General features: G+C 50.1%; 3 protein-coding genes across 3 annotated transcripts; 2 read left to right on the top strand and 1 right to left on the bottom strand.

Annotated features, from left to right (window-relative positions):
- Positions 1-1,519: 1,519 nt before the first annotated feature.
- On the top strand, positions 1,520-2,287 carry BO94DRAFT_581559 (putative U1 snRNP complex component Yhc1; the record flags this gene model as incomplete). The annotated part of the gene is made up of 4 exons (XM_025615414.1): positions 1,520-1,664; positions 1,721-1,849; positions 1,916-1,996; positions 2,058-2,287. The coding sequence occupies 4 exons, from the start codon at positions 1,520-1,522 to the stop codon at positions 2,285-2,287; spliced, it is 585 nt and encodes a 194-aa protein (XP_025471981.1).
- A 519-nt stretch (positions 2,288-2,806) lies between these two features.
- BO94DRAFT_221649 (transient receptor potential ion channel family protein) lies at positions 2,807-5,750 on the bottom strand. Its single transcript, XM_025606224.1, has 2 exons — positions 5,170-5,750; positions 2,807-5,104 (listed from the first exon to the last, which is right to left on the bottom strand). The coding sequence occupies exons 1-2, from the start codon at positions 5,540-5,542 to the stop codon at positions 3,237-3,239; spliced, it is 2,241 nt and encodes a 746-aa protein (XP_025471980.1). The 5' UTR covers positions 5,543-5,750; the 3' UTR covers positions 2,807-3,236.
- Positions 5,751-11,027: 5,277 nt separating this feature from the next.
- has1 (ATP-dependent RNA helicase HAS1) lies at positions 11,028-13,416 on the top strand. Its single transcript, XM_025614888.1, has 5 exons — positions 11,028-11,694; positions 11,759-12,004; positions 12,061-12,536; positions 12,590-12,850; positions 12,914-13,416. The coding sequence occupies exons 1-5, from the start codon at positions 11,100-11,102 to the stop codon at positions 13,160-13,162; spliced, it is 1,827 nt and encodes a 608-aa protein (XP_025471979.1). The 5' UTR covers positions 11,028-11,099; the 3' UTR covers positions 13,163-13,416.
- The last annotated feature ends 273 nt before the right edge of the window (positions 13,417-13,689 follow it).

Below are 13,689 nucleotides of genomic sequence, written 5' to 3'. Positions count from 1 at the left end.
GGTGGTGTCATAAGAATGCATTGTTGATTCCCCAAATGAAACCCTCGCTTAAGCCTTGCTAAATTGGCAATCTCTCATAACTGACAAATTCCGCATCCTATCTATTCCACAGCTAGCACATGAACCCTTACTTGCTCTATGATATGTCGCACACTCCGAAGCAACCCTTCATGAGACCATTGGCAAACTTGTCATGAAATCGCCCCTCCTCTAGGCTCGCTGTACTTGGGAAATAAAAAGCGAAGAAAAGGTGTGAAAAAGATAAAACGCTATCTTCTAGCCATATCAATTGGCCGCAGATTGTGGTGCAATCTATCGATCAATATCGATCAACCCGCTCTTTGTAGCTCATATTGCCCGGAAATTATGGCCCTTTACTGACCTCTTCAAGAGGATATTTAATCTTCTATTGTTGTACTTCCTCGTGGCAATGGACATGACACTCAGTTACAATACCTACCTTAGGATTTATATACCCCAAAATATGTACTTTATACGATTTACGTCAATCCTAGCCCAACCGTTGCCCACTGAATAAGGGTCAGTGACTACTAGCTGGGTCACCTGTCAAAACTCCAATCGGATGGCTGAGGCGCATTATACAAGATAGTGCACGGGCTGGAAGGGTAGACAATATGGCGAACAGTTGTTTACTACTAGGTTGAATGACAAGCCTCGCAAACTAAGGACCCGGCGGTAGATTTATACAATCGACACCAATGCTGACGCTGTACAACGCAATCAACACAACCAAGAGTCAGACACCGACTCTGATCAACTAATGGAATAATTGATTAGTTTCTGACATTAATTGCGCATGATCTAAGCACCTTAGTTTTCCTTAACACAACATTTAGCACCATCCTTGCTGTCCCTGCTTCCAATCGTATAATAGCCGCAGTGCCCAGCTCGAAAGTCACCGGCATCCAATAGGGGAAGCAACGGACTTCACGGTGAAAATCTGTAGAGCTTATCAAAAAGTATCTATAGCGTACTATACAATAGAAACGACGAGGCCGGTATAAGTTCATGATAGCTGTGGCATAGGATGCTTGCATCTACAGATTAGAGCCTGAGGCCACCCGATCATGCCAGTATACTGCCGTGGCTGACCGCCTTCATATCGCATCGAACTCCGCCTCCAGCAGTCCGTCGCCATTCATTCTCTTCCGCTAACATCCTCGGTCTTTCGCGCTCATTTGCTCTCAAATCGAACCTTGTTACCCAGAAATATTGCATCTCTAGCCAATACAGCGTTGAACATCCCAAACCCGAGCTTTCTCTTCCACGCGCAACGCGCCACCTGAGCGCCGCCGACTCGAGCTTGATTTGCCTGCAAAGAGCAGCTGCTCCCTGAACATCAAGATGCCCAAATATAAGTTATTCCATGACCTCTTGATGAGCAAAAATCACTGACAGTCGCAGTACTCTTCTGTAGGACACCCTTGGCCACTGCCACATCCACCTCCGGACTGGACCACCGCGCATGCAATTCCTTCCATCGTTCCATCCAGCCATCATGTACACAGTCACCCTCCAGCTGACCAATGGCCTGACTATAGGTGACTACTGCGATGTCTACCTCACGCACGACTCCATGAGCGTGCGCAAGGCGCACAACTCTGGACGTAACCACCTGAGAAACGTCCTGGAATACTACCAACGTATGGCGGCCTCGTCACTCTCAGTCCACCCGAAAGAGTGCTAACTCGAGAAACAGAAATCGGACAAGAAAAGGCCCAATCGGTTATTGATTCCATTACGTCGTCCTATGCTGCCGAAGGCCAGGCCGTCCCGAACCCTGCAATGGCTCCCCCGGGAGCTTACCCTCCGCCATTCGGCTTCCCTGGTACGTCTCAACCATCACACCACATACGCCTCACCTTCAGCAAACCCATAAACTAACTCTCCACAGTCCGTCCAGGACAACTCCCCCCACCCCCGTTCGGAATGCCTCTTCCGGGCGGACCAGGTGGCGCACCGGGCATGCCTCCTCGTACGTCCACCCTCCCCATACAACCCAACATCCTACAAAACTAACCCCGTCCCATGAACAGCCCCCGGAGCAAGAGGCCTTCCCTTCCCCCCTCCCTTCCCCACAGCCGGCGGCGCCCCTCCCGCAGGTCTTCCTCCCCTCCCCAACATGCCCCCGGTGCTCAGGGTTTCCCTCCCCCACCCGGCGGTTTCCCGAACTTCCAAGCACCCCCTGGCGCTCCCGGTTTCCCGCCGATTCCTCCCCCGGGCCAGGGCCCAGTTGGATACAGCCCCAGCCCTACACCCGGTGTAGGCGGACCACCGGGACAGGATGGCTACGCGCCGCCTGGTATGAGCTCAAGTCTTCCTGGACCTCCTCCGGGACTGGGCGACAAGCGCTGATTCTTTATCTGATCGTCTATTTTTATGTTTCTATACCGATTGGGGACCGTCCTCTTTTTCCTTTTCTTTTTCTTTCCATTTCTTTACTCGACTATGTATGTGCCTATTAGATTTTTTTCTTTTCCCTTGTGATTTCATACCAGCGTTCTTTGGGAATTCGGTCATGCGATTCTTCCTATTATCTATTGAGAGGAAGGAAAAGTTGGTAAATCAGCAGAAATGAACGACATGTCTTGATTGATGGGTTCAATCAGCGTGCATGCATACGTATGTGTATGTGCATCATATATGGTCTGTTCTGGACTAAAACATTGAAACTGAACTCAATAATAGATCGAGTCTACATGCTACGGGGGACGCCCAAGGTGAATTTGAAAGGTCATGCGTTTGTGCAACGCATGGCATAGCATTATGATTTCTTTCCGTACATGAGGAAATCACACAATAATACAGGGATATCGGATCAGACAGTAAACAGACCCCCTGTCACTCAAAAAAACTTCACATATTCCGCAAAACCCAAGTACCGATCTCCAGATCCAGTATTTCAGAACGCCAGCGGTGAAAAAACATCGACAGAGAAAGGGGGAAAGAAAGGAAGATGCCTTGGTAGGGTTCGGAAGACAGCCAGAGCAAGTTAAAAGAAAAGAAAAGAAAATTTTCCTGTATATCACAGTATACGACAAGGAATGGTAGCCAAAGGCAGATGCACAGGCAAATGTGAGGAATCAAAAGCAAAACGCACATAGTGCGGGTGGATGCGGTCAGTAAAGCTAGAAAGGGCCCGAAGAATCAACCCATGCCCGCACTAAGCCATAACTTCATCTCAAGCAGGGCTAGAAAGCAATCGTATTATTCTTTCAGTGGTCATATCCTGCCCCCCTTTGCCATGGGCTGGGGTTGTTTTGTTGCCGGTATGCATGTGGGTTCTGAAAGGGGGAGCTGTTGTAGCCCCGTGGGACGGGAGATGGCGCCCGTCCGAAATTGGCATCGTAGCTTGGGGGGCCGTTCCGGATCGAATTGTTGTCGCTTGGGAATAGCGGCAAGGATGGGTCGACTGGGGAAACCGGGGAATGACGAGCGGTCTGGTTGGCCGGGGCCTCGGGGGCTTCGAGGTTCTGGCGGCTAACACTGGCACCGTTTCCGCTCGAGAAGGACGCATTATCATCCTCAAACGGGCTGGACTTGTATGGCGAAGGCTTCATGTCCCCGCGGGCGGTGGCGCCCAGGGCATCCAATTCGGTTGTCAGCTGACCTCCAGATTTGATGAACGAGCCCCGGTCATCTCTCATGGGCTGGTACCGCGTGTCGGGGTTCTTGGAAACGATGGCGTAGATAGATGCGATCAGGACGAGGATCAACAGCACTAGGGCAAACACAGCGTTGTATACGAAAAAGACAACACCCATAACACCGGTGACGATGCCAGGCTGGTTGAACACATTGGAGAAGAAAAGAAGGAAGATAACGTTGAGGAAGTTGATGGCAGCGATAGAGATGTTGTAGATGTTAGTTTTCTTGTCCATCCACGGTCGCAGGACGCTGACGCCAATGAGCATGCCGGCTTCGATGATGACGAGGGCGATCGTTTGCACAACCGGAGCTGGCTGGCTCAAGCCAATGAACATGCCCTTGATGAGAATATATCCCAAGAATGGAACGATGAAGTAGTATGCTGTTGCACGATATTGCACATACAAGAACCCCCACTTGTTCAAGCAGGTAGGGTCGGAGTAAAGGATATAAGCCGGGTTCTTGTGCATGATGACGGAGCGTTTGGCCAGATGCATGACCTTGACCGCAGCCCAACCCAGCGCTGCAACCACTGAAATAAACATGATCACGGCGAGAACCACCTCGGCAGCCGAGTCCACCTTGGTAAACTCCCACAAGCAGAGAACTGACATTTGGGGGAAGCCGATCAGGGTGAGCCGGAACAGGATTCCACGTGCGACGACCTTCCATCCGTTACGGAACTCCTGGAACTTATCACTCTTCATCTTGCCATTCTTGACAAGAAGCTCGCAGATAACCTTGAAAATGGCAACGAGCAACATTACCAAGGCGACGAACACGACAAAGAAGATCAGACCGGTCAAAAAGATATTCGTGGTTTCAATTCCAGCCTTGAAACCGACACGCTCAATACCACGAACAATGACACTAGAGTCCGTGGCTGTCTGGGTGCTTGCGGACGAACGTTTCTGATAATACTTGAAGTACCCAGTGGCTTTCCTCACAATGCCTTCTTCATCATCAGAGCGCTTGCGACGTTTGTAAAGCTGAACCGACGTCGTTGACAGGTCCGAAAGAAGCGTCGAGGCAGTCCCTCCGGTCGACCGTTGATACCAGGTGCAGATGTCTTCCAAGAAGCCGACATGGATAATACCCATACTCCACTGGAAATTCTGTGTCCATGACTCCACAATCGGAGGCATGTGAACTGATGTCATACCGATCATTGCTTGGGATTGCATGAAGCTGAAGAGGGAGAGTGCGTTAGCCGCGACGTGAGCAGCAGTATTCGAATGGCCCAAGCCCGAGGTGATAGCCGAGGCAGCCAGTCCTAAACCAGAGATAATTGCTGTCGTCCAGCCCACGCCCTTCTGATAGACTGTCTTGCCGTTTGAAAGGGACGCTTCGACACAAGTAATGCTTTCGCCGGTATCGGTGGAGTTGATGTAGATACGCACGTTGGCATCGAGATCCGGCACGGTGTAGGCGATGTCTACAAGAGGTGATCAGTGGACTAGGGCACACTTTGAGGGTACACTGAGTGCAGAGAGCACTCACTTGGAATGGACTTGACCACGGATTCAGGCACCGTGATGACAGCTTTAGGAACATCGATAGCACCAGCATTCATGGGACAAAGTCCCGAAATATCCATTTCACATGGGTCCAGAGTTTTGGTCAGAACCTGGATACCATAGGCCTCGAGAACAAGCTCCGCCGTCACCTTTCCCGAAATTGCCGACACTCCATCGAAGCTGAAGGAGAGCGAGCGGTTGCCCGGTGTAAAAGTGACACTGAAGTAGGTGGCTGTGAAGTTCGAACTGTCTTGACAGATACTAAGAGCATTGGATTCGATGAGCTTGACGGCGGCCGCCTGCGGGGAGTTGAGCAGGACGACCAAGAAACTGATGACGAGGGATATTAATCGCATTTTGGCCGGGATATGGCCGGGGACTGCCGCTGCAAAGGATAGCGAGGGCGTCCGTCGATGAGTGGGGGGTTAAGTAAGTAGGAATGTGAGAAACAGAGTCGGTCGAGCAGAAGGTGGTACTCCAGAGCACCAGCTTGGCGCGGCCGGATGCGGAAGTGTAGGAAGTCGGCGGATGGTGACCTCTCTCGTGCCTTGGGGTCCCCGCTGTCGAATTTGCGGAGGGTGGGATTCTAGGAAGCGTCGGATACGGCACTATGTAAGGATTGTCGCTAGACGGGGGTGGGATCCTGTTGCGATTACGGTTCACCACGTCATTGGTAGCCCAGGGCGCTTCTTTCCGTGCAGCAGAACAAAAGATCGGATGAAACGGGTATTATCGAGGTGAAAGAGCGATTGAAAAAGAAGTCGGTATATAAAATGAGCGACGGTCGGTGGTATAAAGAGGTTAAGAGAGTGTCGAGGTTGGGACTGAAACAACAAAGCGAGCGTGGATGGCGACACACAGTATGGCCGGGGGGGAGGATAGGTAGGTGGTTGCCTGAGTCTCTCCCTAAAAGCGGGAAGGGAAGGGAGGAGGGGGGTGGAAGGAGAGGAGGTGTTTCGCACCCTCGGGGGATCGAATTGGCGAAAGAGAGATGCAACGAAAAGAAGAGAAAAACAAGACAAGACCACAGGCGGAGGGGAAGGGAAGGAAGATGAGAAACCGTCGCCCTCTGGAAACACAGTCACAGCGCCGGACGTGTGTATTTTCTTCAGGGGAGCGAGCCTTCTGGTCGCAGGAGAGACGGCCGGAATGTTGGTTGTGAAACCACCGGGAGACCTCCAGGCGCTGACTCAGCACGGGGGCGGCACTCGGGGAGCAAATCAACGCCGGGACTGGGCGTGTCACGGGAAAGTGGAGAGAACCACCGCCGGGCGGAGTGCTGTACGGTACCGTATCCGCAAGGTAAGTTGGTCCCTGGTACAATTTAACCTGGTATGGAGCCTGGAAGAGTTACAACAACCGCCGCTCTATCAAGGATGAGGAACAATAAAAAGGGAACAGCTTCCAACGATGACTGTCTTGGGTGACAGTGCAGTAATAATGGGCGGCAAACCGAGCTCTTAGTAGTCCAATCAGCAAATACGCAGGGATGATGTCTACAATCCCTCACTCCGGGAACAAGGTCCGGAACGATCACAAGGTCCAACAAAGGTCAGAAGCATGGCAAAGCAGACAGAATACTAAGTAGTAACCATGCTGCTGCTGCTCAGCTGCCGACTTACATACTAATACCCGGGCCGGGGCGAGCAGCAGCTGCCAGGCCTGAAATGATCGGATCATCAGAGTCATGCCTCCTCCTTCATGGGCGGTACCAAACTGAAGTCATCGACTCGATTTTCCTGTCCCAATCTGCCCGACTCCAGCTGGTGCGCACGCGCGTCCCTCAGGGGGTTGGGTCTGGCCCAAATGCGGATGCCTACTTATGCTTTCCATACCCGCCGGGCCGCGCTCTGATTTGTCTAGCACCGGCGGGCTAGAGAAATTTTATGGCGCCGGGGGAGCCAAACGGCTGGCAATCATGGATGGTTCCATCCTCCCACCGCATTACGAAATTACCATCCTCCGTGCTTGTGGGGTGCAACCGCAGACTTGCAGACTTGCAGAGGTTAAAATCTGATGCCAGTGGATCTGGTCTGCCGTTGTTCGTCGTCCTGGATCGCAGTGTCTTGGAGTTGGTGCAGGTGCACAGTGGACACAGTCCATCCCATCCCACTTGCGCTTACTGTCCATCCGAAGATCTACACTCCCCTCTGTGCTGTTGTCTACGTAGGAGAGACTTCCAAGTTGTCGCTCACCACTGACCTCGTTCTCCGACTTTCGTCTGCCCCTCCTCCTTCTCTTTCGCCCTTTCTCACCGCCTATATCAGATCGCATACTGCTATTTATAACCTTGCATTTCCACGAGTCTTTGCGACGAGCCAATGAAACGCATTGCTGTGACTGAAACATCGTGGTGCGTACCGAACCAGCGCAAGGAGCAAGGTCAATGCAACGTAGCAGACCATCTCGATCGCGGCCACTAGCAAGAAAGCACGGCGGAATGAGGTCTCAGTACCCCGTACATATGAGATGTCAGGTCCTTTATCGATCACCTTGAACTGTCAAATCTCCAGCTGAGGTTATATTCCGGCCGATCTACCTTTGTTTCAACCGTGGACCTGGACCCTGTGCCTGTGCCTGTTCCTGGGGACCGTGTAAGGTAACACCGTGACCGTGTAACAACCCGACATGCTGCTGAGTAATTACCTGGTAAGGCCGTGGGATGGATGCTGTCTGTGTGTGTCTTGTCTCATGTCAGACGTCGATAACCTGCCTCAATGGGAGAGAGAGAAACGGCAGAGACGGGCCAATTGCTGTTCATGGGGTGACATGGGCCCGTGTTAATTGCTGTTGATCTGAAAGATCACCGGAATGGTAAGAAAGATCGTACTCGTATCATGAGATTGCCATACTACTGGTAGGTAGTATTATTGAACATGGACACGGTAGGGCGCCCCAGACTATGGACCAAACCATCCGTCAAGGGTTATGGCGACTATTTGTTCCGCCAGGGAAACTGCGCTGCACAGCCTCCTCCTTGCCCAATCTTCCAGAAACCAAACTATCTACTTGACCGATCCACCTATTTCCGATTTAATCAACTACAAACCAGCAATATGGCACATTATCGAGCTTAGTTCTCTCGCCATGAACTTATAGTTGTTATATTTCCATTCCCTTGTCTCCGAGCATCTTTCCAATTTCCACCCACACACACACACACATCCGGACACGCATCTATCTAGTTGAGATGACATCGCTTCCCGCATCCCTGATCAACACCAACCAAAGAGCAGATCACCAGGCCTGCCCGTCCGTGATCGCGCATCATGACGTCCTTTTTCCCCATTGATCATCTTTCCCAAGTCCCAACCCCGTATTTTTCTTCATTTCCCCCGGTGTGAATTTCCCACGAAGCAAAATCTCCCACTGACAACCTTCTTTTCTTTTACTCGCACATTGTGTTGGGACGGAAAAGACGCCCATCTTAGTGGATTAACTAACTATCAGGGTCCCGAAGCGCTGACGCCTCAACCTTGGGATGACGGAAGGCTCGTCCTATTTTTGGCTCCTGGCCTACGACTGCAGAACCAAGGATTGCGTGGCTCTCGGCTACGCCACTCTTCGAGATCTCGCCTGGCCGATTTCTTACGACCTGGTGATGGTGTTTCATGATGGATTTCAACTTTATTCTGGTTCGCTAGATAACTCCGCTTAGTTAGTACTACTGTGCAAAAGGGAGTTCATAATTAGATAATGTATCATAGCATAATTCTCATTGTCTTGATTGGAGTTTTACGCAAGATTATATATCTTGAAGGAAACAATACCTCCAAGTAGTATAGATTAGACTTCCCAGAAAATAACACTTCGAACGAATTGTATATCTTCATCTACCAATAAAACATTTCAAGTATACGCGCTGCTTATGGATATAACCTCCAATCCCAACGATCTACATTTAATCCAAGTCCTCCTCATACTATCACATCATTAGTACTATCTAGCAGAGAATACACAAAACCCTGCCTATTAACCCAGTAGCTGGTATCTAGTAATTGCTAGCCAAAGAACCCTTGAACTAATTCTTAATCTAATTTCACTTGTACTTTTCTATACCCTGAGCACTTGCCCCTTTGGTAATCCGCTAGACCATGTTGGAAATGCCATTATACTGATGCCTAAACTACGGCGCCTGGAGAAACCGAGACATGATGCCCATGCAGTGCTCAAGCAGAATGTTTTTTCTATAGGAAATGGGTAATGTCAATTGTCTACTACTGGTACAAGATATCATATCAACAACTAAGTTTGCAGCCGACTTTACCAACTACATTTGATGACGTGTCTTTGGATGCTTTACGTATTAGCCGCCCCCAAGGGGCCCGCACGAGAGACTTGGATGTCGTCCGTGCATCTCATAATGGTGTTCATGTTGCGTACAACTACGATAAATGTTCACAGGTTCAGTGACAGCGCATATTTGACTGACTTTTTTACGAAACCGGTGACAAATTGGAGTGTTTGAAGCGGCATAGAGAGAACAAGGCGCATTCATAGGTCAGCCTTGCGCTTTCTAGAACCTAGATGGGCACTAAGCTGTCAGTGGATGGAAATACTAAGTATAGGTCTACCTGAAACATTCGACAAGTCACCTTCAGTTCCTGAATAGTACGTTTTGTCTGTATGTTGAGAGCCAAGCTGCCGTCAGGGGCAGCCTGAATATTCCGAATGGTAGTTTGGCCAAGAGTATACGGAGTATGCCTAATCAGATAAGAAATAAAAAGGGGCGAGATGCACCACAGCCACAATTAGCGCTCAATAAGGTCTTGGGAGACTGGCATGGATTGGTTTTACGCAGCCTGTATCTTTTGGCCAAGCGGGCTGGATTTGTTCTTTGATAGCTGCAAACGCTGGAGAACGATGTGAAACATTCAATGTAAAGCACCGGGTACGGGTGGGGCGTACTTGATGCGGCATTTCATCGAATCTATTTCTCCTAGAGACTGGAAGTTCGCAATAGACATTTTGTTTAGCCACTAGTTAGAGGCCACCTGATTACCCTTAGGGGTTCACTGAAAGCCCCGGCTTTGCGTTGATGACCGAAAGTCCGAGTATTCAGGCTCGGAATTCGGAATTTCGGAATGAAATGCCTATGTAGTCAAAGAATAGTACCCACCCAATATCTATATGGAGTCAAAGTCTTGTCCAGGGGCAGAATGAGTATTACCATGGCCTCAAAGGGGCCCGAGTCGTCAGGCAGCTTGACGGGCGCGAATACGTAGATCTGAATATGGGAGCTGTCACATCCTATATCAGAGAGTTCACGCTCGTATGCCAGAGTTCCTGTCTGTTGAAGGGATTCTGGAGATGAAATGGGACCTGAAGACGGCTTGTTGCAATGAAAGTACTTCTATGTAACTGCCATTAGCTTATCTTTCAGTTTCTGGGGTTTGATAAAGATTCACCAAACATAGCATGTCAAGAACTGATATAGTATGAGCATAATTTCTAGTCACTGTCTTCCTAGCTTTTGCCGGGAGTCGTAGAGTCAATAGCTTGCAAAGAGGTCTCGAAGTGATATGCCATAGCTGCGTTGAATATTGTCAGAGTATAGAAGCAACTGCTGTTTGACAGGGCTACATCTAATCACATTAAGACCACTTGGTATGTTTCTCATTATTTGACGTTGGACAGATGTAGCAATCAGTGTATAATAGACGCCAAAGGGAGAAAACAGTGTGCGGAATGTATGGGTGGAAGAGACCATTCTGATGCCTCAGGCAGTAAGAGCACGGACTCGACGAGGACCAATTATCGCCCCTTATCAACACGTGACGCGGAGTTTGGCAGAACCGGACCAAAAAAAAGAGAAAAGAAAAAAAAGGCCTCCCAGCTTCACGTTCCAGACCTTTCCCTTACCTCGAATTTTTCTTCGCAAAGGGAACTCTCTCCGGAAGGTACTCAGTCAAGATGCCGATTCCTGTGGATTCCGCGAAATCTATCAACAAGAAGCGCAAGAGAAAGCACGGTGCGCGCGCTGCGACCGAGACCGAAGATGCTTCTCCGAAGCCCGCAGTCGAGAATGCCGCGACCGAAGTGACCGAGCCCTCCACTGAAAAGAAAAAGAAGACGAAGAAGGTCGAGTCTACTAAGGAGGCCGAGAAGGAAGAGAAGCCCAAGAAGCGCAAGGTCGACGACTCCGGCGACGAGGATGAGAACGACAGCGAGGAGGAAGTTCGCCAGGCCGACCCAGAGGATGAGGAAGAAGGCGAGGGCGAGGAAACTGGAAACGGTGCGGACCTTCCTTCGCTGGATGCTGTCCGTCTGCCTCAGACAGATAGCGAGCCGAAGAAATTCACGGAATTGAACCTTTCCGAGAAGACGATGAAGGGTATTCAGGATATGGGTTTCGAGACTATGACTGAGATTCAGCAACGTACCATTCCTCCGCTACTTGCTGGTCGTGATGTCCTTGGTGCCGCAAAGACGGGTTCCGGAAAGACTTTGTCTTTCTTGATTCCTGCTGTGGAGATGCTGAGCGCATTGCGTTTTAAGCCTCGCAACGGTGGGTTTATAATCCTTTTACTGGGCGCTCGTCCGATCGATGATGTGCTGACTCTTCTACTTAGGTACTGGTGTCCTTGTGGTTTCTCCTACCAGAGAATTGGCGCTCCAGATTTTCGGTGTTGCTAGAGAGTTGATGGCACACCACTCGCAAACATATGGTATCGTCATCGGAGGTGCGAACCGACGTGCGGAGGCAGAGAAGCTCACCAAGGGTGTCAACCTGCTCATTGCTACTCCCGGACGGTTGCTCGATCATCTGCAGAACACTCCTGGCTTTGTGTTCAAGAACCTGAAGACACTTGTTATTGGTAAGTACGACCTGATTACGCGTACAACAGGACAATGTTTTCTAACGCCGGTGCAGATGAGGCGGACCGTATTCTGGAAGTCGGTTTCGAGGACGAAATGCGTCAGATTGTCAAGATCCTGCCTTCCGAGGAGAGACAGACCATGCTGTTCTCTGCCACCCAGACCACGAAAGTCGAAGATTTGGCACGGATATCCCTGCGCCCTGGCCCTCTGTACATCAACGTCGACCACCGGAAAGAGCACAGCACGGTCGAGGGTCTGGAACAGGGTTACGTCATCTGTGAAGCTGATAAGCGTTTCTTGCTCCTTTTCTCGTTCCTCAAGCGCAACATTAAGAAGAAGATCATTGTTTTCTTCTCCAGCTGTAACTGCGTGAAGTACCATGCGGAGTTGCTCAACTACATCGACCTACCGGTGCTCGAACTCCACGGAAAGCAGAAGCAGCAGAAGCGGACCAACACATTCTTCGAGTTCTGCAATGCTAAGCAAGGAACTTTGATCTGCACTGATGTCGCTGCCAGAGGTTTGGATGTAAGTTCCCTACCAGCCTAATGGTTCTCGGAGTGTTATCTAACAGTAACCAGATTCCGGCTGTGGACTGGATTATCCAGTTTGACCCCCCGGATGACACCAGAGATTACGTCCACCGTGTCGGTCGTACGGCTCGTGGTGTCAACGGAAAGGGACGCAGTTTGATGTTCTTGCAGCCCTCCGAGGTTGGTTTCTTGAAGCATCTGAAGGAGGCTCGTGTTCCCGTTGTGGAATTCGATTTCCCGGCCAACAAGATCGTCAACGTTCAGTCTCAGCTCGAGAAGTTGATTGGTCAGAACTACTATCTGAACAAGGTGAGTTGTGTACTACCTAGTACCGTGTATAATTGTGTTCCCGTACTGACTCAACACCTCCAGTCCGCCAAGGAAGGTTACCGCGCCTACCTCCAGGCATATGCCTCCCACTCCCTCCGGTCTGTCTTCGATGTGCACAAGCTTGACCTGGTTAAGATTGCCAAGGGATTCGGGTTCTCGACGCCGCCGCGCATTGACATCCAGCTGGGATCCAGCTTGAGCCGGGACAAGAAGCAGCAGCAACAAGGACGACGGACCTACGGCAGCCAGCCCAAGGGACTGAAGTTCAAGCGGAAGCATGATGATGACTGAATTAGCTAAAAGCAGGTGTGTCGTGATTTGTTGAGACTTGGCATTTAGTTTCGGAGTTTACCCTGTGGATATCTGGACTTGTCTACATATAGTTATTTCAATTGTGTTTGATAGATATCTTTAAAAGCATTGCTTCAGCGTTAAGGTCTGTTTTGTACCCGTTGTAGACCAGTCAGTTTGCCATTTTAAAAGAATCCACATCTAGAACCGATCTGGCTAGAAGTGGCCTGACCAGCCCAAGCTTGCTAAGTGGGACAAAACGAAGGCCACTTCAGCAGGGGAGGATACACAAAGGCAGGTCAGGAGTGCGAATCAGTCTGCGAAGAGGGCCCCCGATTCTGCTTCCTTGACTATACCTAGCCTTCCTATCATACGAATGGAGTTTTTTACATTACCCCTCACAGATAGTAAAGCATATGAACAGCAGGATCCAATTGACCGAGCACCTTAGCTATTGGCATCCATTCCACACTACCTCCCAAATCCCAATAATTCATAATAAAACTAGCTACCTCCCCGATTGGATT

Source organism: Aspergillus sclerotioniger (genome assembly GCF_003184525.1).
Source record: "Aspergillus sclerotioniger CBS 115572 chromosome Unknown BO94scaffold_3, whole genome shotgun sequence".
Classification (NCBI taxonomy): Eukaryota; Fungi; Ascomycota; class Eurotiomycetes; order Eurotiales; family Aspergillaceae; genus Aspergillus; species Aspergillus sclerotioniger.
The sequence above is the reverse complement of the archived record's forward strand: the minus strand, read 5'-3'. Positions and strand labels throughout refer to the sequence as shown.

Coding starts and splice junctions, on each gene's coding strand:
- has1 (XM_025614888.1), top strand. CDS start 11,100: ATGCCGATTCCTGTGGATTCCGCGAAATCTATCAACAAGAAGCGCAAG. Junction 11,695..11,758: donor GCGTTTTAAGCCTCGCAACG/GTGGGTTTATAA, acceptor TCTTCTACTTAG/GTACTGGTGTCCTTGTGGTT. Junction 12,005..12,060: donor CCTGAAGACACTTGTTATTG/GTAAGTACGACC, acceptor ACGCCGGTGCAG/ATGAGGCGGACCGTATTCTG.
- BO94DRAFT_221649 (XM_025606224.1), bottom strand. CDS start 5,542: ATGCGATTAATATCCCTCGTCATCAGTTTCTTGGTCGTCCTGCTCAAC. Junction 5,105..5,169: donor CGTGGTCAAGTCCATTCCAA/GTGAGTGCTCTC, acceptor CACCTCTTGTAG/ACATCGCCTACACCGTGCCG.